Here is a 26,484-nt window from a genome sequence, read left to right as displayed (position 1 = left end):
TGCCTGTTATATTTAGGGTTGTCAGCACTTTCTTGGCAAATGCCAAGTGCATCCCTAAGGAGCATGGAGTTCAAGGAGGATGTGACATCACTTCTGGGTGATGTCCTGTAGTAAAGGCCATATGGGACAATTCCTAGAGCATCACTATGGAGGCCACTTTCTTCTCCCACACCAATTTCTCAACAGGGGATTAGAGCTAATGGCAGGGCAAAATGGCAAGTCTAGTTATATTCATGTTTTTTTAAAGCAGAAACACACAGGAATGCAATTGGCATCAAGGGGTGTGGCCTAATATGGAAATGAGTTCCTACTGGGCTTTCTCTATTTAAAAAGCTCTGTGTGAAACAATGGTGCTGTCACAGGTGTGGCCTAATATGCAAATGAGTTTCTGCTGGGCTTTTTCTATTTAAAAAAAAAACCTGGTTATATTCCAAACCATCTTCTAGTAGCAATTCAGTTTAATGCTTCCCATTACTAAGCCAGCTTCTCCTTTCCTAGCTATGGTGCATCTGCTTTGAAACCAGCAGACTTTCTGTTCTGACACCTTACATAAACCTTGCTTCCTAGTTAGATTGCACACGCATTGAGAAAAGACTATACACATCATCAAAAACTAACTTACCTACATGTATCAACGGTAACACTTTGTATAACAATGCAAAGTAAAAACATGAAAGAAAAAAATCCTCACTACTACTAAGTTAATAACTTCAGAATTCTACAATTATAGGCTAATTATTAAAGGATGTCTCATAACCACTCCCCCCCCCCTTTCTCATATGCTTTGAAAATTATAACAGGAGATCGATATGTCTAGAAGTGGTGTCTGAAAATTGGTGGAATAAACTCTCCTTGAATAAATGTCAGGACAGAATTATCCAGTCATATCAGAGTATAAACACTGATGTTCATGCAATAAAGCTGATCTGTCGTCTATTTCAGAGCCAAATCATAAAAGACTGCATGAATTCATAAGAGGCTTCTGAAACTGGCCCTCTAAATAATAAGAGACAAGAGAGGATCAAGAAGTTATTTTGGATGCTAGTTAGCAATGCCTAGCTTTAAATGAGGAGGAGAGCTTGGAAAGAATTGCACATAACCTTCACATTTCCACAACAGAAGGCTGTTATTAAAAGAAAAGCTGGAAGAATCATGGAAACAACCCTGGCTGCATGTGTTTTTATGCATAAAGTCTATTAAGCATGGAAATTGGTCCAACAGAGCCTGGATCACTGAAATTCAGTCTTGAATTTCTTAAGTGTGTTGGTTATTTAAAAAAAAAAAAATAGCGCAGTCTGCCTCAAATAACAGCTATTTGAAGCAACACTGTAGGAGCCCATACAGGGCCGGCCCTGCCACTATGCAAACTAGGCAGTTGCCTAGGGTGCTGGCCTTCTGGAGTACCGCATTGAGTGCCCTCATGTGACTCAGTAACATTATCAGTGCGAGGGGGGGGGGCAGAAGTTAGCCTTGCCTAGACTACCTGACAGTCAGGGCCAGTCCTGAGCCCATACATATACCACACTCAGTCCTTGTGATAGCCAACTCTGGAGTCATTTCAAGGACAGTCACTGGAGCAAATGCCACCTACACATTATGGATATTGTGTTATACTATTGCGCTATAGCAGTCATTCACAACTGGATTCCCTGTGTTGACAAAAGGATCTGATTGAGAATGACTGCTGTAGCACAACAACAGTGGCTCCAAATTAGGTCTTAAAACTGGAAAAAATGCAAAAAAAAAAAAAGCAAGGGGGTATTTTATTCTCTCTGTCGCCCTGTCCTCTGATCATAAAATCACTATCTAAATAGATAGATTCAAGTCCAGTGGCACCTTAGACACCAACAAGATTCTAAGGGTATGAGCTTTCAAGAGTTAAGGTTCTCTTTCTGATTATTTTCTTTCTGATTGTTTTTCTCTAAGGTTCTACTCAGGGCTGTAGCCAGCAGGGAGCACTGGGAGCAGCGAAAGGGAAGACTGGGTGGTGTGCTGCAGATTCTATAGGGGGCACTGCTCCCAGTGTCCCCTCTGCTGGCAATGACCCTGGTTCCACTGAACTAAAACTGAACTGAGGGCAGGCCTGCCACAGAAAAGATTTCCAAGCTTTCTAATAGACTAGGAGTGCCCCTCCTCCCTCAGGTGCTTTCCCGCCAAAAAGATCACCTGATTGGGAGGAGGGGCAGTGCTCCCTCAGTTCTCTCCATGCCACTGCCAGAGAACCTAAGACACTGAGGTTACAGAAAGTTCACAGCGGGGCAGGAGAGAGGGATGTGTGTGTGCACAGAAGACCACTCGATGAACAATGGTTGCAGGTAAGTCCACCCCATTTTCATCTTCATGGCTTCTGTGCAGCCCCACATGGGGAGAACTGTTCTATTGCAGACCAACGCATTTACCTTCTGACTGTATCTTTAAAAGGCATTTTCCCAAGAACAACTGGGGCAATGGACAGCAGAACTGGAATTCATTTCCCAATATGGTTGAGGGTTTTTTTTTTCATTTGAACAGGGATCATAGGTAATTCTCCAAAGAAATAAGATGAAGACGAAGAAGATATTGGATTTATATCCCGCCCTCCACTCCGAAGAGTCTCAGAGCGGCTCACAATCTCCTTTACCTTCCTCCCCCACAACAGACACCCTGTGAGGTGAGTGGGGCTGGAGAGGGCTCTCACAGCAGCTGCCCTTTCAAGGACAACCTCTGCCAGAGCTATGGCTGACCCAAGGCCATGCTAGCAGGTGCAAGTGGAGGAGTGGGGAATCAAACCCGGTTCTCCGAGATAAGAGTCTGCACACTTAACCACTACACCAAACTAGACTAGACATTTACATGGCAGTCCACCATGATAAATACTCAACCACTTTAAAACAGGAAAGTTTCAAAGATGGTTTCTGACATCTTGTTGCTGTTGTTTTGTATGCTGTTTTTAGAATACAATTCTCAAGGCAACATCAAACCATAACATCCACAAAAACAGTAGTAAACAATAACTGGTAGCAGCAGCATAACAAACATTGAGACTACAGCCCAAGAATTTTAAAAACAATCAATTGATAGGATGGGGAGGGGAAATACCTATTGCAAAAAATCCTGGGCAAACTTCTCTAGGTGTTTAAAACTCAACAGAGTAGATAATAGTAAGCAATGCAAGAAGCGAATTCCAGAAACAGGGAAGACTCTACCTCCTCTCTTCAGATATGAAAACACAGCTGAGGTTCAGCTGAGGATCTTAACTGTTGGTTCATAAGGGGGCAGGTAATCCTTAAGATACGCTGGTCCCAGATAGTTCAGACCTTATATATAAGAACCAGCATTTTTAATTGTAGCCATCAAAGTTTCTTCAAGACTAGTAAGGTATGTTTCCAGTAACCTGTTCTATTACCAGCTCCACATCTAGCTACATTCTAGATCTGAAATTTCTGAAGTCTTCAAAGGCAGCCCTAAGTAAAGTACACTCCAGCAATCTAACCTGGATGTGACCAGAACATGGGAAATCTCAGGCAGATTTGGCTTTACCAGACAGGGAGCAGCCAGTAACTCAGCTGACATTTGTTAAAAGTGCTAAACCTCACATGGATCTAATAATATCCAGGGCTTTTTTTGAGCAGGAACACAGTTCCAGCTGGCTTGGTATGAGGAGGTGTGGCCTAATATGCAAATGAGTTTCTGCTGGGCTTTTTCTAAAAAAAAAAGCCCTGTGCTAAACAATGGTGGAAACAGGAGGTGTGGCCTAATATGCAAATTTACTGCTGGGCTTTTACTGCAAAAAAGTCCTGATAATGCCCCTCAGTACCATAAACTTGGTCTTTCAGGGAAAATGGAACCTCATTTAAGACAGGCTAATTACTCAGTCAGAACTTTGCTAGCTATATCGTTGACCAACAGCACTTCTGGATTCTATTTAATTCACATGCCAGGCAAAGTAGGCTACACATTTTTAAAAATGTCATGAAGACTACTCAAAGAACAGAGATCTTAATGAGCTCGTAAAACAGCAGCCTGGGTGATGGTCATTGCCTTCAATTCACCTATGTACTGCATAGTGATATAGAGGAAGTTATCCCTAATGGAATGACTGAGACTGGCAAGAACTCACAACTTTTTAATAGTCTGCATAAACCAAGGTATAAATGGAAAAGCACTGTGTTTATGTCTGTGAATGTGTAACAGGGAGAGCACCTTCTGATTTTTTAGATAACACTTTTATTGGAGTTATAGATAAAAATGAATGGTTGGGCATATTGATCACTCATGTGCTCACTGACGGAGCAAAAAAAAAACTGCTGACAAAGAGAAGAAGAATGAACAGAATGATATTAATAATTGTTTTGTTACATTGGTTTGTACAGACCGATGCTTTAACAGGCAGAGAAAGTAGGCTGGAGTGGAATAGACCAGAGGGGATCCTTCCTGATTCTTCTCCCCAGTGAGCCAATGTGGTTCTTTAGAGATGGAAATGACAGCAGTGGTGAAAGAAAACTCTGTATTTCTGTGGAATTTAACTGTTTTCCTTTTTGTGAACAATAATTGCTTTGCGAGATCATCATCTCTCTGTACGACTTAAGAACAGTACTAAAATACAGGGATAAATAATTCTGTTGCACTTGCAGGTTAAAACTCTCATACAGCAAGGTGCTGAATGCCTTAAAAATAATAAAGTTGTCACATTGTTCCCAACTCCCCAGAACTGCAAAAGCAGAGGGCACTCAATATCTCCCATGCTCACACGCAGTACAAGACACCACTGCTTCAAAAACAGCCAAGAAATGGTTGACTTCTCTTGGAGAAGATATAATCAAGAGCAAAGGTGAACACTGAGGAACATTAGGTGATTCAGTGAAGACATTAAATGGCTAAGATCTCATGTGTGAAAAGCCTTGAATAAAGATCATTTGCAGGCACCCCATATTAAGCAGCATAATTTCAAAAGTATGAGATTCTGCTTATGGGCTAAGTTAATTAAAATTATTTACATGACAAAAATTCAGAAGAGCGAGGTAAGTCTGAGATTAACCTTACATTTTATCATGTGTATCTAACATTTTATCATGTGTATCTAACAGCCATGTGGCAGGGCTAAATACTTCTCTCTTTTTTTTCACCAACATATTTTGACTAAATATTATATTCCCTTTAACAACCCAATCCACAATTCCAGTTAAACCAAGTACATGGATTTATGTTCCCCTGACAACTTTTAACAAGGCAGCGTCAGCTCTGCGCTCTTCTTCTGCTTATTTGGATTATGGATCAATGTAGGGGGAGAAGAAATTATAAAAGACAGGGAAAGGCAGCTGTTTTAATTTGCCCTGCTTTACATCTTGCCTTCCTTTTTGTCGCCATAACTCTGCCTGCCTCTGGTATGAAAACAGAACACAAAAGGAAGCACTTGGCTTTGCCGCTAGAAGACTGCTTCTTTTATTTTTCTTATGAAAACTCACCAGGCACCATTCCTGTCAGCGTTGGAGTCGAGTAGCTGCCCTGTCCAGCAGGGGGGACGTGCGGAGGGTATCCAGGGAGGGTTGTGCTTGCCAAATCACGACCTGAAGAATCAAAACCAACAAATCACCATGTGAGCATTCGCAACAACTAGACATGTTTTTACATTTCCCTTAACACTCAGAACACAGGCCACGCATTTGTCATAACTGTACTGCGAATACCAAAGTGGGATTCCTCCCCACCCCCCGCCTTGGCTTTGGCAGATATGAGAAAGATTTCCCTTTTCCTTAGAAGCTGCCACAGAATAAGCAATGGAACAGTGGCACGAAGCATCATGAGACAGTTAGCAGGACTCTGAACACAAAGTTGTCTCCCCAATTTGTCAAATAAAACTGACTGCACTTATTCACCAAAAAAAAAACAAAAAGCCAATCAAGCTCAAAATATGTCACTTTCTGAGAACGTTTTCCCCCTTTTCTACAAAGATCATAAACAGGGCTTTTTTTGAGCAAGAACAAACAGGAACACAGTTCCGACTGGCTTGGTATCGGGGGTGTGTGGCCTAATATGCAAATTATTTCCTGCTGGGCTTTTTCTACAGAATTTTTTAAAAATAATATCTTCACATCAAAAGGCATTCTGTTAAACAGGCCTTCTGCCTGAAATGTTGAAAAGTTACTATTAGAGTTAAGCATGACCTCACTCCCTGACATGCTGTGGCTGGCTCTGCCTCTTGTGGCAGCTTTTCATCATTGGCTCCACCTCCTGCGGTGGCCACTTTGTGGTGGCATCCATCACCCTGTGTCAGAATTCCAAAGGTACCACAGGTTCCAAAGATGGTGCTGTTAAAGTGATGTACACATTATGTCAACAAATTTGAAAAACACAACAGTGGCCACAGGATTGGAAAGTTTATATTCCAATCCCAAAGAAGAGTAATGCCAAAGAATGTTCAAACTATCGCACCATTGAACTCATTTCACATGAAAGCAAGGTCATGTTAAAGATCCTACAAGCGAGGCTTCAGCAGTATGTAGATCAGGAACTACCAGAAGTTCAAGCTGGGTTTCAGAGAGATAGAGGAACTAGAGATCAAATTGCCAACACTCGCTGGATTATGGAGAAAGCACGGGATATCAGAAAAACATCTATTTCTGTTTCATTGATTACGCTAAAGCCTTTGATTGTGTGGATCACAACAAACTGTGGCAAGTCCTTAAAGAGATGGGAGTACCAGATCACCTCACATGTCTCCTGAGAAACCTGTATAAGGGTCAAGAAGCAACTGTCAGAACAGGATATGGAACAACTGATTGGTTTAGAATAGAAAAAGGAGTTTGACAAGGATGTACATTGTCACCCTGCTTATTTAATTTATATGCAGAGTACATCATGCGGAATGCTGGCCTGGATGAAGCACAAGCCGGAATTAAGATTGCCGGGAAAAACATCAACAACCTCAGATATACAGATGACACCACTCTAATGGCAGAAAGTGAGGAGGACCTAAAGAACCTCTTGTTGAGGGTAAAAGAGGAGAGCACAAAAGTAGGCTTGAAACTCAACATCAAAAAAACTAAGATCATGTCATCCAGCCCCATCACACCTTGGCAAATAGAAGGGGAAGACATGGAAATAGTGACAGACTTCACATTTCTGGGATTCAAGATCACTGCAGATGGTGACTGTAGCTATGAAATTAAGAGATGTTTGCTCCTTGGGAGGACAGCTATGGCGAACATGGGCAGTGTAATAAAAAGTAGAGACATCACCCTGCCAATAAAAGTCCATATAGTCAAAGCGATGGTATTCCCAGTATGTATGACTGTGAGAGCTGAACCATAAAGAAGGCTGAGCATAGAAGAACAGATGCTTTTGAGATATGATGCTGGAGAAGAATCTTGAGAATCCCTTGGACTGCAAGAAGACCAAATCAGTCAGTCCTAAGGGAAATCAACCCAGACTGTTCCCTGGAAGGTCAGATGCTGAAGCTGAAGCTCAAATACTTTGGCCACCAAATGAGAAGGGAGCACTCACTGGAGAAGATCCTGATGCTGGGAAAGACAGAAGGCAAAAGAAGAAGGAGACGGCAAAAGATGAGATGGCTGGACAGCGTTACTGATGTAACAAACATTAATTTGAACAGACTTCGGAGGATGATGGAAGACAGGAGGGCCTGGTGTGACTTTGTCCATGGGGCCGCAAAGAGTCGGACTCAACTATGCAGCTGAACAACAACAAATAGTAGGTGATGTGAAAGACCTCTATTGGAGACTGCTGCTACAGGGAGTAGACAACATCAACTTTGACCAGTAGTCTGACTCAGTCAAAGACAGGTTTATGTACATTTGTGGTCCCCTTTCCTTCATTTGCAGGCATTACAGTCCTAACAGCACTGAATCAGATTCCCCCGTACCCACCCCCAAAATGTGGTTGATTCTTAATCCACAGATATGTGGATTACTTTTAGACAACTGCTTGGTTTTTTAAATACAAAGATTAGCCAATAGTTACAGGGTCATAAGAGGAAAACGTCAGCCATTAAAGGGTGCTTTAATTTAGCACAGCAAGGCATAGCAAGAAACCAGAGATGTTAAACCTGGATGTAAGGAAATCCGGGGGGGGGGGGGGGGATAAGCTGCAGGTGCAAAATGGTTTTATATGGAATAGACTTCTAATGAACCGACAAACTGATATTTGCTTTGCCATGTTTATGCGACTATGCTCTCTAATACTAGGACTTCCAGAGCATTACAAAAATAATGACTATAAATTATTCCATACAGGCATACCTATAGTTTCAGAGGCAATCAGCAAGGATAGGCTTTAAATCAGACAACCAATCAGCAATGACCTTCCTGCACAGGATGTACTGTTAGTAACTACCTGCCATGTTGTTGATGGCTTGACTGAATGTCTTTTTTGAAGGTCTAAGTAGGTGACAACAATCCCACACATTTCCTTTCTCTAAACTTATTATATCTCACAGGCGATTATTGGGTTTTTCCAAAATAACAACCAACCTGGGAATAACCCCCCACCCCGAATTACATGGAACTTACTTTTGATTTAAACTGCTATTTTAAAACTGTACTTATTCAGTGAGAGAGAGATTTAAGTTCAAACCTAACTATCACTCTTGAAACCAACGGAAATCAAATGCACTTCAGATTGTGCCTACAGTTTCATTTTTTGTTTTGCTAAACTGTTGTTAATTGCCTTCAACTGTGAGAAGAGAAACATGAAAAATTAAATAAAAATAACTAAATGAGTTTTTTATTAAAAAGTGATAACAGAAACCGGACTTTCGAGGGTTTAGAACATCCATTTTCACTCAACACTTTTCTATCTCCAGCTAAGCTTAACAGTTTAGGGCTCCATTGATCATGGTAAACAGCTACGACCCCTTCATCAATTTGTCAGCTCTGGGACTGAGGATTATCAGGGGACATTTCCCCCCCTTATGCTGTCAGCAAAATTTGATTTGAAATAAATAATTTGCAAGGTTCTGAAGTAGAAGAAGCAACGAATTCTACAACAGTTATTCTCAGCAATGTATCATATTCATTTTAAGTTATCTACTGTATTTTTGGCAATAAAGTATGGCTCCTTATGTTGGACACAGTCTACCAGGATTGTATCCAGGGCAGGCCGTGCTGAAATGAATTAGAGTTCTACAAACTCCTCTAGTGTCTACAATAGATACTCATAAAATAGAATTAAAGCTGGAGGAAAATTGAGACTGCCATTACTTGATCCACAGACACCACTGATAGTGACCCTTCTATTAAGGACTTCAAATTTAAATCACCTGTCCATTCCCAGCTAATCTGTTACAGATACAAGAACACAAACTCTCCCCAAGGCACAGAATACAAGACTAGATTGTGAACTTACAATTGATGGCTGAGGCCTTTTGGCTGACTTATCCAGCCGGTCTCACTGGAAGTTGTCTGATCCCCCTTGGCATCCCAGATTAAGAAGCCAAAGCTCTTTCATGGAAGCACAGAGTACAGATCCAAGCCAAACATCACTCTCTACATCTCTTGCAGTGTTTCTACTGGGGTAGTTTTGCTGCATAATAAATAGTCTCAGGCAACTGTATTTGGGCTTGAGACTTCTGCTTGTTCTTGGGATCTCTGAGTTCCACTGGCTATTTGGAAATCAGTTCCTTATAGCCAGCATGGTGCCCTTCCTGGTCTTTGTCAGCACCCTGCAGATTTTCTGGACTCTGTGAAAGTTTATTTGGTGGAAGGAAGATAGAATCCTTGTATTCACTGAAGAGCCCAAATATATAAAAGAAAAATACCTCTCTCTCTCTCTCCCTCTCTCTGTGTGTCTCCATTACACTATTACCTGCCATTCATCCTCTTGTTATAGAGACTAGTTTAAAATAACTGTAATCTATACTTTTTTTTGTCTTCACATAGGTTGTGATCATAAGTGCAAGACAGTGTGCTTCAGATGCCACCCCCCCTGGAAAAATTATTATACCACGGTTGCCAAGGCCTTGAAGTTCCAGCAGTGGGAAGCTTCAGCAGTGTGACTGGGCAGAAATGGCATTGTGCAATGTCATTTCTGGCTGGATAAAAGGAAATGATAATAAATAATTCATTATTTTCTCTTTTTTAAGGGAAAAAGGAATCATGTCACCCTATCACAGTGATGCTCTAGGAATCTATAGTTTGACCATGGATATCCAGGGGATTCTTACAGTACATGATGGCATCTAACCAGGTTTTTAGCTGGAAATGAAGCTGTGGTGTCACATGACGCATTTCCCTCTCTCTGTTTCCCCATGGACCAAAGGGGATCAGTGGGAGACGTCCTCTGGAAGCAGGTAAGTGTCATCCCTAAATCCCTCAGCGGTCTCAAAATGATTTTTCTGTTGGTCCTTACTATGTATTGTAATGCTAATAAAACATTTCAACAGCAGATACAGAAGATCTAGACTATCAGACATAAAGTGGGCAAGAGTCTGGCGGGAAGGTGGCATGGCATAGCCTGATCTCATAAGATCTGAGAAGCTAAGCGGGGTCGATAATTGAAAGGAAGACCATAAAGGAAGACCCTGCAGAGGAACACAACTGCAAACCACATCTGCTTCTCACTTCCCTTAAATGTCCCTTGCTGGGGTCTCCATAAGTCAGCTAAAACTTGATGGCATTTTGCATACACACACACAAGCAAGAGTCTCCCTACAAAATGGGAAGTGTAAAGTATGATGCTATCTTGTATCTGTTATCTCACATTTAGGGAAACAGAAACCCCAAAGGATGGATGGAGGGAGGGAGGGAGGGAGAGAGAGATCTTTTTTGTCTGGTTGTACATAGTCTCATAAAGCAATGCTGATAAGGAGGGTGGGAAGGACTGCATCAGTGCTTAGTTCTTGTGGTCCTTTCTTACACACCCAGAGAAGGTCCGGCCCTTCCCAGCCAAGCCGGCATCGCCAGCGTTCAGGCTGGGGGCCGTCTTTGCCCCCTCGGAAGGAGGGAGCAACAGACCGCTCGGCCCGGCACATCCGGGTCTAGTTCTGGGCGTGGCGTCAGGGCTATATAAGCCCTGGCCCCACCCAGAGCTCTCGCGGTCTTCTTTGGCTCTCTGCCCACCCACCCTCCCTTGGCAGTGCAGGTTTCAACCGGCCGCCTTTTTAGGGGCCAGGTAGGAATTTTTTCATCTTCACATAATTGGCCCATGTGGAGTTGTTTTTCGCCTACCTTGTACTGCCTTATAGTTTCAAGTGTTAATCGATGTAGTTTGTATTTTGGTCGCTGGCTGGAGGCTGTTTTGGCCACAGTGTTTGCAGGGGAGCACCTATGGCCTAGCACCATTGCTGCGGGTGGTCTGTATGAATCTCAGATGGGCTACACGGCTCAGTGCGGGGAATGCAGATCATGGAGAGCCTCACCTGGGCGGATCTTTCCATGGGGGATTGATGCTAGCCCAGGTGGAGAATGGCTGGGGGCCTGGCCGCTCAGTTACAACCCGAATACGGCGGGTTTGTGCTGGGGGCAGGGTGGCTCACCCTTTGGACAAGGCGGGGTCAGGGGGTGACCCCAGGGCTTGTCCTGTTTAGGTCTCAGCCCTGCCTAGTTTACAGGTTAATTAATTATCAATAAAGCGGCCCGGTTTTAAACCCAACACTTTGTGTCTGTCTCTTCTTTCCGACTGGGGGGGCAAAAGCCGATTGACACTTTGGGGCCAATCAACAATTTTTCTCCAAGGCAGTATGGCAAGGGATCCTGAAGGTTTTTGCCATCTTCTGGGCATGGAACAAGAGTCACTGGCATTGTATGTATTGGGGGGGGGGGAGAAGGTATTTGTGAAGTGCCTACGTTGTGCAGGGAGCTAGACTAGATGACCCTGGAGGTGCCTTCCAACCCTATGATTCTATTATTCTGTTATTCTAATTACACAGAGGGTGCTCCTTTTTAAAATTCTGTTTTCTTTTCAGAGAGAAGGTAAAAAAAAATGGGTCCATCCAGTCTACTATTCCACTCAGCTTTGCCCAATTCCTCTTCACACTGCAGCTTCCATTCCAAATGGTTTTGGAACAATCAGGTCCCCCACTTATCAGCACAGCCTTTGGGGGGTGATCAAAGAGGATGCCTCCTTCACCTTTCACTAGCAGAAATGCAGGTTAGATCCAGCTCATTATGTTCTGTTTAGACAATAACCCAAACTACACAACTAGAAGACTAGTTGTTCCACATACAACTTTAGTCTACAGATTCTTCTGATCATTCAGAACCACTTGATCTAATATAGATTACCATATAATAATCATATGTTCTGTGGCAGATCTCCCAGACTTAATGAAACCTCATCTACAATATAATTTTCAATTAGATTATGTTTTTTATATTTCAATTAGATGGATTAAATTAAATTATGGCTATTTAATTAATATTATGTGGCATCATTGCTTGAATCAGGTTGCAAAAACACCTTGCGCAGAGAGAGGGTAAAAAAAATGGATCCATCCAGTTTTCTCAAAGCACAATGTAGATGCCCAGCACTCTAGAGAGGCTGTAATGAGTAAGCAAGTTAAAGAAGCAGGACATTAATTTTAATGCAAATAGTTAATTATGAATTCAGGTAACAATTTCTTAGCATCTTTGGTTGAAATTTCTGGCCTGAGGGTTGCATTTAAGTTTTGTCAGATGCAATAAATGCCTGATTGTCCTTAAGAGACCGCTTAGCGGCAGTTTGTGAGCTCAGGGGGTTCCCTCCCCTCCTTTCCACTAGGTCATAGCAGGAGGTAAATTTAACACCTGGAAAGGATTCTCAAATTAGATAGCTTTTTGTTAGTCATTGAGTTCTGAAACAATGCAAACTTTGAGCTTGTAAGAACATAGCTCACCGCAAGTTTCTAGGAGAAGAGAATGAAGAACAGCACTATCCTTTTAGTAACCCTGAAGCCAAAGACATTGTCATATTAAGGGCCGAGGATAAATCAAGGCTGGCACATAACTGATTGTGGGCTGTAGAAAATATTGCAATCAGTGCAGAAGTTCTTTGTATATGTCAACATTACAAGATCATCAAGGGGTAGTGCAGAACTGTTCTAAGAGATGTTTCACAAACAACCAGATGCTACTTGGGATCTGCTCTCCTGTGGTGTTATGTCATGCAGCTGTGGAATGATAGTGGATCTTCTTCCAACTGGTATCCATCAGACAGAAAAGAACATGCAATAATCCATGTGTCATGTGGTTTCAGTAGACATGTACCCATTGCAACTACATTGGAGGGCAGTGTCTATCACATTTTTATCCCACTCTTCCTCCAATGAGCACATGTCCTTCTCTCCTCAATTTTTATTCTCACACAACAGGCCTGTAAAGCAGGTTTACCTAACCCAAGGTCATCCAGTAAGCATTATGGTAGAGTGGAGATTTCAACCCAGCTCTCCCCAAGCCTAGTTCGGCATTTTAACCATTAAAAAAAAGGTAAAGGTAGCCCCTGTGCAAGCACCAGTCGTTTCCAACTCTGGGGTGATATTGCATCATGATGTTTTCACGGCAGACTTTTTATGGGGTGGTTTGCCATTGCCTTCCCCAGTCATCTACACTTCCCCCCAGCAAGCTGGGTACTCATTTTACTGACCTCAGAAGAACGGAAGGCTGAGTCAACCTTGAGCCAGCTACCTGAACCCAGCTTCTGCTGGGTTCGAACTCAGGTCGTGAGCAGAGGGAGTTTGACTGCAGTACTGCAGCTTTACCTCTCTGCGCCATGGGACTCTTACTTTAACCATTAAAAAGGTAAAGGTAGTCTCCTGTGCAAGCACCAGTCGTTTTCGACTCTGGGGTGACGTTGCTTTCACAACGTTTTCACGGCAGACTTTTTACAGGGTGGTTTGCCATTGCCTTCCCCAGTCATCTACACTTTCCCCCAAGCAAGCTGGGTACTCATTTTAAAGACCTCGGAAGGATGGAAGGCTGAGTCAACCTTGGAGCCAGCAACCTGAACCAGCTTCCACTGGGATCGAACTCAGGTCGTGAGCAGAGGGCTCCGACTGCAGTACTGCAGCTTTACCACTCTGTGCCATGGGGCTCTTACTTTAATCATTACACCACAGTAATACATAGGGAACACATAGCACCACAGTGAAACAGGTCCCATGTGGGTAATTTTGGAGGAGGATACAGAGTAGGAAGTTTTCCAGTGGTGGCATTACAATTATGAAAATCCCTCCCATGGAGGTCTACCATATGAAGGGCATCTTTAAAAGGTTTTCTAGAACTTTAAGGTTTTAAAGCAGGTGAAAACTCTTCTTTCCCACCAACCTTTTGTTGATGGTTGGTCACTGCTAGGATTGTTCCGATTAAAAAAAAAAAAAGGCAACATTTTATATGTTAAGATGTTATAGTGATTTCTTTCAAACAGTGATTTGATCATACACAGTATTGTTTAGGTGTGAGAATCAAGAGATGATTGAGAAATATAAAAAAAAAATAGGTAATACTAAACCAGGACTAACATCAATTAGGCTGAATCATCTGTGCTAATTAGAGACATTCCATTTATATCAGTCTGTGAGTTCTGAAAAGCTAGTGTCTTGCTCATAAGGTATTGTAGAGGAGTATGCTTTCTATGGCTGGCTAAGCAGAAGATGAGAACTGTTTCTGAAGGGGGGGGTATCATTCTCATTATCTTGTGCAAAAAACTTCAAAAACTAACAATCTGGAGAATGAATCCTCCCATGTTGAAACTTGTATTATTAAGGCCAACCCTATTTGCGCTCTTAAATGTTTTACAGACCTGTAGTAATAATACTGTCCTGACCTAAATAGGTCAGATAGCTTGATCTTGTTAGCTCTTGGTAGCTAAGAACGGTCAGCCCAGGTTAATTATTTGGATGGGAGACCACTAAGAAAGTCTACAGTCACTAGGCAGAGGCAAGCAATGGCAAACTACCTCCGAGCATCTCTTGCCTTGAAAACTCTACAGGGTTACCCTAAATTGGCTGTGACTTGAAGGCACTTTACAGACACATATATGGAAAACGCACATATCGCGTTGGAGAAAGTAGAGAAAAAAGTACTTTTCTCCCTTTCTCACAATACAAGAACTCGTGGGAATTTGATGAAATTGCTGAGCAGTCTGGTTAAAATGGATAAAAGGAAGTACTTCTTCACCCAAAGGGTGATTAACATGTGAAATTCACTGGCACAGGAGGTGGTAGTGGCTACAAGCATAGACAGCTTCGAGAAGGGGTTAGATAAAAATATGAAGCAGAGGTCCATCAGTGTGTATATATGTGTGTGTGTGTGTGTGTGTGTATAATTTTTTGGGCCACTGTGTGACACAGAGTGTTGGACTGGATGGGCCATTGGCCTGATCCAACATGGCTTCTCTTATGTTCTTATTAACACAAAATAACTGTACATATCACTTTTTTCACATCACTACCCCTTTTGAAGCCCTAACTTGTATGGCCCAGGCTAGCTGGATCTCACCACATCTCAGAAGCTAAGCAGGTTAGCCATGGGAGACCACCAAGAATGTCCAGGGTTACTGTGCAGAGGCAGGCAACAGCAAAGCACCTCTAAACATCTCTTGCCTTGAAAACTCTACATGGTGGCCATAAATTGACTGCAACTCAATGGCCAAAAAAAATGTAATAATGATAATACTCACACTACAGCAACTTTAACACAACCAGATCCTTGTAAACGTTTCTCTAATACCGATACTGGTTAGCTCCTACTGGTTATTGTACAAGTAAAGTTCTTCAAAAGTTGAATGGTTAGGCATTGAGATAACACTGGAGTACGTTCGCATAAGGAGCAATGCAACCTAAAATTTAATGGTAGAGATCTAAGCATATGCTTAACACTTGGAGTGAACTATTTAGGATTGTCAAATGCTTAATTCTGATTGGATCACCCTGCTATTTTATACCCTCTTCTGTTCTGAAGGTAGATCAGATGGGTAGATATGTTCATCTGAAGCAGCAGAATAAAGTTTGTTCTGAAGGATGAGTGGTGCAAAGATGTGAAACGCTTAAAATATAAATGTAATATATGCAAATAGTTTGCATGTAAAACTTTAAAAAAACCCAATGAAAACTAATAAATGAAGGCAGGATTATCTTCATTTACAGATAAAATGCTATGCTATTCAATTTGTTGCCAAATAAATATATTAACCTATTAATGACCCCATTGCAAGATTATTTCCTCTTCTCAGTCAAACCTTTTTCTTATTGACAAATACCATTACATATATTGAAAAAATGATTACAGAAAAAGCTTTAGACCATTTACTTATCTTATGCAAAAATCACAGTTCTGTGAACCTGCCTTAAGGATGTAATTGAAGTATGATATTTTAGTTACCAGGCTAATATATTTTGACTACAAGATACCAAAGCTGAAATCAAGTACCTTTTATGTTCTGAACAACCTCAGCACACTGTGGTTGCTAACTGAATTTACTGTAAAGTGGTAGCAAGATAAATAGTAAATTACTTACAGTCTGAAACTTACACTGTAGTCATTAATTTATTTCAAATGTCCCATGATTCTGCAATTGTTTAGAATACAGAGATGCTGGACTGAGTGTGGCATGGTCCAGAGATGTTGGGGAGGGGGACGTAAAAATCAATCGCTGAATTATTACCTATTAGCAGACCCTAATTGGTTGAAAACTGGGAATTGAACCAACAGTTGCTTAGAAATTTTGGCCTACGATTTTCTTTAAAACTTAATTTAGGAACAGGAGGGAAAATACAAAGCTCAGGAATCAGAGGGGTGGAATTCTTTTATTCCATCTGCACAAGCTTAGGGAACCCAGTAACAAAGGAATGTAAAACAGATCGCAGGAGCCTGTGGAGTTTGTAACATCACAGTTTAAAAACGGCAGTCGACAGTTCTTAGAGCTGCCCAGTCTCACTGGGGAGAAAAAGATGACCTTATGTCATCTCAGACAGGGCTGACTGTATGTCATTGTCAATGACAGAGGGAACATATACAGCTCACTCTTGTCTATCTGTAAGAGGAGTATTGTCTACTGTTAGCTGCTGAGCCCTCCAGATAATTGATTAGCTGACAAATGGCAGCTTACATTTTGCTGATAATCAACTGCTTTCGACCTTCTGTGCAAAGGCAATACCTGCTGTAGTAAAGATGTTATTACTGATCTTTTTATTTTTTATTATATTTTTAATATGCATCTTCACACATGGTATATATACAACATATATATTCCAGACACTTTTTACAATATTATTTACAACCTCAGTGGAAGCTGTTCAGAGGAAGATTGCAGCTCTGCACTTCTGAATGCTATGTGCCTATGACTGCCAGCTTTGGATTCAGAAATCCCTAGAGATTTTGGGGATGGAGCCTAGAGAGGGTGGGTTTTCATAAGGGGAGGGACTTTAGCAGGGTATAATACCACAGAGACCCATTTCCAAAGCAGCCATTTTCTGCAGGGGAACTGATCTCTGTCATGTAGAGACTAGCTATAATTCCAGGAGATCTCCAGCCATCACCTGTAGCTTGGCAACCCTATCACTGACTCGTTCTTCTGGCAAAAGTCCCATTAATTCCAATGGAACTCCAACCAATCTTGCTGGAATATATCCCTTTTCATCCCTAGCAATACCTATTATTTAAGTACCCCATGACTGCTACTAAAACTAAGATTCCTCACTAGGAGTTGCTCTGCCCCCAGGCTTTTGCTTTCCCTTGCTCAAGTGATCAGTTTCCCACTAGTTGCTGCACAAATGCATATTGATCTGCAGCTCCCTCCTACGTCTCTTGCAGCTTCCAGATCTCAAAAAAAAAAAAAACAGAGCAGGAAGCTGCAAGGAAAATTGGAGAGAGCAGCAGATCAAAATGTGGCCACGCAGCAACCAGAAGGGAATTGAGCTGGGAAAAGCAGAAGCCCAGGGGTGGAGCAACTGCTAGTGAAGAATCAGTATAAAATATAGCAATCCACTGTCCCCATCAGTTGCGTGAAAGACCTTGCTATATCTCTTGGATGTTAAGAAATGATAAAATCTTGTGACACTAATGGAAATCAGTAATTATCAAAGTGATTTTTGTATTCAGAAAGGCTCATAGACTGTCATTTAAGTAGTGAATATCCTGAAATATTGCACAATGTTAGCCTGCCTACTGATCACAGAAAAACTGTGAAAAGGTCTGCCATCTGTTGCAAGCCAAGTTTTTGGTGGAAAGTGCTGTCAAGCTGCAGCTGATTTATGGTGGCCCCATAGGATTTTCAATGAAAGAGAGGTGGTAGCAACCCTGGTCTTCTTGGAGATCTCTCATCCAAATACCAACCAGAGTCAACCCTGCATAGCATCTGAGATCAGACATCTGAGATCTTGCCTTGTTCCAGTCTCGTTGCTCCTTTTCCTGCAGCGCTTCTGCTGGATTTTGCACAAGCTGCCCCGGGGCAGTGAGTTGCCCTGCCACTTTTCAAGTTCCCTCCATGGCGGGCAGAAACTGGTTTTCAGAGGATCCTGCCTGCTGCAGAGGGAACTCGAAGAGAGGTGGAGCAACTCGCTACCCTGGGGCAGTTTGTGCAAAATCCAGTGCGAAGGTGAGTGGGGAAATTGGTCTGGGTTAGCCTAGGCTATCCAGGTCAGGACTTTCAAGGAGTTACTAGTACTCAGGGGGGGTTTTGTAGAAAAAACCAGCAGGAACTCATTTGCATATTAGGCTACACCCCTGATGTCACCATTGTTTCACAAAGTGATTTTTGGAAGAAGTCCATCAAAATTAATTTGCATATTAGGCCACACCCCTAACACCAAGCCAGCCAGAACTGCATTCCTGCTCAAAAAAAGCCCTGCTAGTACTTAATATATCTACACTGTATACTCAACAGCAGAATGTCACTAAGATCTAACAAAACAAAACAAAATTATTTGGTCGGGTCATAACTTCTCAGTTATATTGTCTCTCAACAATCTTCTTGACAGAGAGAGGGAGACAGAGAGAAAGAGATTTTTCCATTTTAAAAAAACTTTTTATTTTTATTTTATAAAATTCTACAAGGTACAGAGTGACCAAATATTTTAAGAACATAAGAGAAGCCAAGTTGGATCAGGCCAATGGCCCATCCAGTCCAACATTCTCTGTCACACAGCGGCCAATATATGTGTGTGTGTACATACAAACATACATACATACATACATATATATATATATATATATATATATATATATATATATATATATATATATATATATATATATTCATAAGAAGTACCATTATAGAATATGTAAAACTAACAACAGAAGAAAGGAACAATATACCATTACATTATTAATAAAAGACTAAACTTTGTATTTTCCCAGAATCGTACATTTAAATGATGTATGTTTTTTTCTATAAACTCCATGAAAGAAAACTGTTTTTTCAAGAAGCCAGACTGATACATAGGATTCCCAATGGCCAAGATTTGGTCAGAGACTGTTTTCCATGGCCAAATAGTCCCAAATTTTTAATAACTGTTGATTTATTGAGGAAGTGATGTTTCTTTTCCAGAGCTAGGCTAATATAGATTTAGCTGCTATCAATATTATGGAGATTATCTCTTTTCTCATTTTTTTGAATTTTAATATCCTTCCATAGATTCAGAAATGAAGTAGGACTATATAGGCTGTAATATTTTTAACTGCAGCATTTTCTTCCAGAAGATTTGGAATTTAGGGCATTCCCACCAGCAGTGAAAGAATGTGCCTTACATTTACCCTTATATTTGTCCATCTTCCCTACATTTTAGAAAGGACAATAATGCCTTCTGTGAATGTTCTCTTGCTGTTGTCCTAGTGTCTTCATACCCCCTTGCTTTGCCTTCCCAAAAAAAATCCTCCTGTTGGGGCATTATTTTTCCTTAGGTCCTGGATTTTTTGTGTGGTTTTGACTCCTAAATGATGTGACAAGGCATCTGGCTGGACTGGCAATACTTCCTTTCCTATGTTTCGGTCTGTCAAAAGTTTTGTTTGCAGGAGGGGATACCCTATCCCACCCCCACCCCCATCTGTGAAGTTCCCAGAAAGGTGGTACTTACAAGTCTCCTCCTGGGCACACCACAGTACTACCTATGTTGGAGGACACTCTTGTTGCCTTTGTCCTTTCCTTTGGTGCATTCTGTAGGGGGGGGGGCAGGATGACATCACAAAGGCATGCCAGCATTGCTGTGCATTGATTGGCTACTTGCATCCACAGCTAACACCATCAGCATGCTGGTCCATGACTGGTGGGTGTAAGCAGTGGCAGTATGGTTGTCACTCCACCTGCTACACTCAGCTTCTTCAATCTGGGCTTTTTTGGCATTGCTGAGAAAGCATAGGATATGGACAATCTATGCCAGAGCCACAGAAGCCTAAGATTCAGCTATAAATGTTGACCTTTGTGTGTATTCAAGGTAAATGCAATAATCTTATAATGGAGATGTTCGGTAAACAGAAACAGGGTCATGAACAGCTGGTATTACAGTGCTGTGGAATGGGAACACTGGCAAAACAATGAGAAGATAAATGATCTGTTGGATTTCAAATTATTTAGCCTACAGAGATCCATTGAGAAATGTACATTCCTTGAGAAACATATCACTATCTCCCACAGAGACTGTTTCTACCCACAAACACCCCAGCAGTGTATAACTTGTAATGCAAGAACTACACTCTTCTGAGTGCACTGAAGCTAATAGGATTAGAAGGGTGCAGCTCTGTTTAGGACTACACTTGTCCCAGACTGTTGCTAAAATCTCAAGAATCCCATCTTTATATATATATTTTTGTTTATATAATAGGTTTGCAGATCAAACGTATAGAAATACGTCTTAAAATTAGCCCTGCATGAAATGATCATAAAGGAAAGACAATCCACAATGTATTATATATCCTAAGCCCCACCAAAGAGTTATTCAAAAATGAAATTATTTAAGTATTTGGACTAATCGGTGTCAATGAACATGGCCAGTCAATATATTGATTTTGAAATTGTTTAGCCCACTGATATTTTTATTGGTGAAGGACAAAAATATACAAGCACGGTGGAATAGACATAGAAACGTAAGTGTAAAAGGAAGCAAAGGTTATTGTCAATGCTGGTTCCATTTTTTAAAATGGCCAAATGAAATCAAAGAAGTTATGCAATGCATTTGCTGGCTAGGCCTTACCAAAATATATAGTACATCAGTGTTAGCAATGAGGCCTTCTCCTAAGCCAAATCAAGCCCCCCTACGAAGCAGCACAGGAACAGTAAGTAGTCCACTTTGAGATGTTGGCATACCACTTTGAGATGTTGGCCCAGCAGGAACTCATTTGCATATTAGGCCACACCTCCTGCCATCACTCTTAGTTCATACAGGGCTTTTGGTAGAAAAAGCCCAGCAGAAACTTATTTGCATATTAGGCCACATCCCCTTACACCAAGTCAGCCGGAATTGCATTCCTGAGCGTTCCTGCTCCAAAAAAAAAAAAAAAAGCCCTACCTCAAAGCAGCTTTCCCAACAAACTAGATACTGACCAAGGTAGTCTATTCATTTAGAATGTAAGAAAATCGTTACATCATATGATATGTACATTGATAAAAACAAGAAAATTAACAGTGTTGCTGCAGATACTCAAGTGTCTAGTAGAACTCTTGATGTTCTATTCCAGATTTCTAGAATATATACATATACTCAAGAAACAATGCCTTTACAATGACATTCACCTCCAACCCTGAAACACAGTCTTCCTGTAACAACCTCATATGAACAAAAATGAAAGGGGGACGAAACAATCAATCCAAAGAAAACAGCATTGTAGACTCCTGCTGCAGTCCAAACCATACCTACTTGATAACAAAACCGAAATCAGTGGGATGTAATGCTAAGTAAACATAGGTTCAGGCTACGGAGCATACAAACTATATACCGCAGTGGATGGCAGAAACTGGCCATGTTGCCTTAAATCAAATCATGGAATTGAACTAGTATGCAACTGGAGATGAAGGAGCCAACCATAGTAGATTTCATAGTACTGCTCAGTTATTATAATTCTGATGATCCAACTAAACACAATCCTCTTGATTTGTGTGGTCACCAACTTGAGTACATGCAATTAAGAACTGAGATTTCCCAAGATACACATTTGCCTGTCCCAAAGATGGAAACTATATGAGTTGTTCTACTCAAACATGTGCTGCTGCACTCATACACAATTACAACTACATGTATCAAGTGGACTGCATGCAGCACACTCTCCCATAACATGAGATAGGGGCATCAAAATTATTAAAACTGTGCTGGGCTTATAGATAGTCCAAACTGTGGTAAACAAGCAAGCTGTGTCATTTGTTTGTTTACTATACCCTAATCATCACCTGTTAGCTGATACAAAGAATAAATAGCTGATTCACAACCATAAGGAGGTTTGATTATCTTCCCTGGTCTTTCTTTTTGAAATATGGCAGAGAGAAATGCATCCATTTGCCTCTGCAAATTAGAGGTCTTTTCAATAATTCTGAGAGTAATTTTTTAAAGTTTGTTTGCTTTTGGAGTCAAGTTCACAGATTTTTAAAACTTCAGTTTAGAAGACTCTGGAAAACTAAGGTTGTAATCCAGCCAAAGTTTGTTAAGTTTAAGTCTCATTGATCTCAATGGGAGATATTTCAGCATCTAAACTGTTCCACTGAAATCCAAGGGGCACAAACAGTTTTATCTTTGGATGGATTCAGTTCCTCTGTCCCACTGTTCAGATAACATTTTAAAAACATACAGGCCATAATATATGGCTAGAAAAATTAAAAGACAAGAATTTGCATCCAGATAAGCACTTGGTACTTTCTGATTAGAAAGAGTTATGTACAAAAATTCAATGCAACAAAAGGGCTGAAGATCGTCTTTAAATAGCCTGAAATATTACAACCCTTTGTGAAAACAAATACATTTCTTTTTAAAAGTATATGGTAGAGCATCAATGTTTTACTTTTTCTTAATTGTGTCTTATTGCTGATAGCCGGAAAACCATGGGCTCCTTTTGGAACATTTTATATGTTTCCTCTATCATCATCCTGAAGTGGCCACCATCATGAACAGGACACAGGCTAGACTAACCACTGCTCTGACCTAGCCAGACTATCCTATGCATTTCAGATCTGTGCACAAAGTCCAGCCACTTAAATAGCATGGACTCAGTGGGATTTACACAGCCTAACCCGTGAATGACTGCAGCAAAGATCTTATAAAAATGCTTCAGAAGAAAATCAGTAATTTAGATGATATATTATCACACAAACTCACACAAACCCCCACTCCAACTGCATAAAGCAATAAAAGCAAGAGGGCAGCGGGGTGCTCCTCTATGCAACACTTATGTGCAACTTTCTTCTCACTAAAAAGAGCTTTTCTGGGTGTATCTTTGTATACTAATGGGTGAAAATGTGAATCCAATTAACTTCAAATTTAGCTCATAATGAACTTATCTCATTTTGCTACCAGCTCAGCTCTCATCCATGGCAGTAATTAACCACTGGGGGTTGTCACTCCCAGACACATGACACACAGAGAGAGTCCCCCACACTCAAGCGCTTCAAACCCTTGCAGAATTCATTACCCTGACAGTGTGAAAACCCTTCACTTTTAATACCATAGGGCACCAACAAAAATTTTTTTCACTTTATCTACCTGATTGCCAGCAACAGTACGAAAGAAAGGAATCCACAAGAGATGTAATTAATTATTGCAAAAGATACATTAGAAAACGAGGGGGGAGTGATGCAGGTGGCAAGGAGGGAAAGCTCCAAAGCCACTTACCGATGCTTCAATTTCTTATTCTTCTCCCCCTTGATACAGGGACTTCTGATTCAGTCCTAAACTATGCAATATTTTACATGAAAATATACTTCTTTTCAGATATTGATAGTTTATCAGTTAATATGAGAATACATTCTCTCATGGTCCGGCACTGTCATAGTGAACTGGGTTAATAAACTAACCCCTCCTCCCTTGAGACCGGGGTTCAGATTTAGAATAGGTCACACGTAAAAATGATTTTGATTGTCACAGATTAATCCCTAGTGGGTGTTTGCACTCCTCACAAACATCACAAGGTTGTCAGCTTCTGAAAGAACCTGGTTTGATGATCCTTCATGCTATTACCCCGTAAGATAAGGCGATGAAGCTATCTAAAACAAATACAAAAATACCCATATACAACAAAGGCTTCAATTTGTACAGTTCCAAAACTATACTACTGAAGTATAATATTCAAGAATGATCACTTCATACTTTTAATTAAAAACTCTTTGGCAACCTTCCTCCTAGTCTCCTTAAAACAGGCACAGGGGTGTAGCTGCGTTCTAATTTTAAATGTAGAAATGCACCTTGTTTAGTAACAGAATTCACCGTTTTGAAAACTATCTCTTATATTTAACAGTGTTTGGAAACTGGCAATTTGTTGACTTGCCCCATGATCACTTTAGTTCTAGAACAAGGTTTAGAGAATGAAGGACAAGGTATTTTACTTGCTATTTATATTCATTTTAAGCCATTCAGCATTCAGGTGGTCTATAGGTAGACCAAGAAATATTACGCTTTGAACATGTATACTAAATTTAATTCTTGTATTTCATGGAATTCAACAGGATTACTGGATTAAATAAATAATTGTACTAGTACAACACAAAACACTGAAGTTAAACCAAAGCCTTCCCTTTGCTGAGCCAGCTTAATATTTTGAAATGAGAAACCCAACCTGGAATTGCTCTTGTACTCATAAAACTAATTGACATGACAGGTGCCCTGAAACATAAAAGTTGGAAGTGTCTGGCAAAGCAAATAAATTGAGGGTTGCCACAACATCCACACACACCCCCCAAAAAAGTGCTGTCCCTTTAACAGGGGCTTAATGTGCAGAAATGGGCAGGTGAAACTTTTCTTGATATAGAGTTAAGTAACACCAACTGGTAAATTAACATCGCATTTAGACTCTGTTAAAGGGACAGGCATTTTTTTTTTCTCATAGCTGTTAGCAACTCCCACTATATTCCTGAGACTCCCCTGTACTGTTGCACTCACAGTAGTCATGCAGGTGTTCTTTTATACCATGGGAGTAGATCCTGAAATAATACAGCCAGAAGCCTTCAGAATATATGGATAGTTGTACAAAAAGTTGCATACATCCAATCCCAGAAGCAAGTGCCCTCCAGAAGTGCCTCATGATTGTATTTCACGATGAATGGATAATTCCATAATTATGAATGCAGAGAGAGAGAGAATGAACATCAGGAATTATGATGACAATAATATTGGAGGGTGTTTATATACATCCCTATATACATAGAGACAAGACCTTTGAGACCCAGATACATTTTCTTCAGACAATTGCTGCCTTTATTCAACTCAGTCTATCAAGTAAAACAGAAGACACAACTGATTTTCCATACTTCCTAGGAATTGGTGGTGGAAAGTGCCATCAAGCCACTGCTGAATTACGGCTACCCCATAGGGTTTTCAAGGTAAGAAACATTCAGAGGTGGCTTGCCATTGCCTGCCTCCATGTCTTCACCCTGGTATTCATCGGAAGTCTCCCATCCAAATACTTGCCAGGGCCAACCCTGCTTAGCTTCCGAGATTTGACAAGATCAAGGTAGCCTGGGATATCCAGATCATGGCAGGACTGTGAATTACTCACTTGAAACTCTTCTTTTTCTATCCTTGTACCCACCCCCTTCCAATTCTCATCTCATACATGAATTCACTGGGTGGTATTAGCACACCATTACCTCTCAGTATCAATCCTATGGGGCAGTACTGATCTAACTTACAGGGCCATAGTCTTCAATGCAAAGGACATCCATATCTCAACAGTTGGAGCAATAACTTATAATTGACATACTAATTATATATTTAATTATATATTGTGAAATGCTAATTTAAAGTGTAATTTTATATTTTTATGTTAGTTTTATATATGTTGTAAGCTGCCCTGAGCCACTCGGTGGGAAGGGCGGGATATAAATCCCAGATAAATAAATAAATAAATAAATAATTGAGATGTAAACAAATACAGCTTCTTTCAATCTCAGTCTCCCATGTTGCCCTGCCTCAAAATCTTCTATGGTTAAAAAAAAAAATTGTAATTCTTAGCCTGAATGGACTAGCAATAATCTTTTGCCTGGAAACTTACCCACTGTAGACTTTTAAAAATAATACTACCAAAGTAAGTATTTCTACAGGGCTCAACAAATCCCAGGTGCCAAGGCACAATGGCGCTTAGAAATTTCATTGCAACGCCTACTCTTTCCCAACAGTCATTTATTTTAAGTTCCTCTTGGTGGTTCTCAGTAGAAGTATAACACTTATTTAGGTGAGGAATAGAAGCTAGCTTTTTGTTGTGATGACAAACAGAGGTGCTCCCCCCCCCATTTATTTATAAGCTATAACACTTTAGTTATAGCTTTTTTTAAAAGGACAAGAAACTATGAAGAGTTTAGGATTAGATTTTGTGATAGCAATAATGAGAAAGTACGGCCATGAAAATATAAACCCCTAAAGGCTGAAAAACTATTCTGGCTCCTAAA

The 26,484-nt window shown here is 40.7% G+C and overlaps 1 protein-coding gene across 2 annotated transcripts in view; it reads right to left on the bottom strand.

The window, feature by feature from the left end:
- Positions 1-26,484, bottom strand: part of PAX5 (paired box 5) — a 298,952-nt gene that overhangs the window by 73,483 nt on the left and 198,985 nt on the right. For both annotated transcript variants that reach the window (XM_060237028.1, XM_060237029.1), the window contains one exon: positions 5,445-5,546. In XM_060237028.1, the coding sequence (XP_060093011.1) occupies positions 5,445-5,546 (102 nt within the window). The remainder of the gene's footprint in view (positions 1-5,444; positions 5,547-26,484) is intronic.

This window comes from Heteronotia binoei, chromosome 4 (genome assembly GCF_032191835.1).
Source record: "Heteronotia binoei isolate CCM8104 ecotype False Entrance Well chromosome 4, APGP_CSIRO_Hbin_v1, whole genome shotgun sequence".
NCBI lineage: Eukaryota > Metazoa > Chordata > Lepidosauria > Squamata > Gekkonidae > Heteronotia > Heteronotia binoei.
This window is presented reverse-complemented; position numbering and strand designations above follow the sequence as displayed.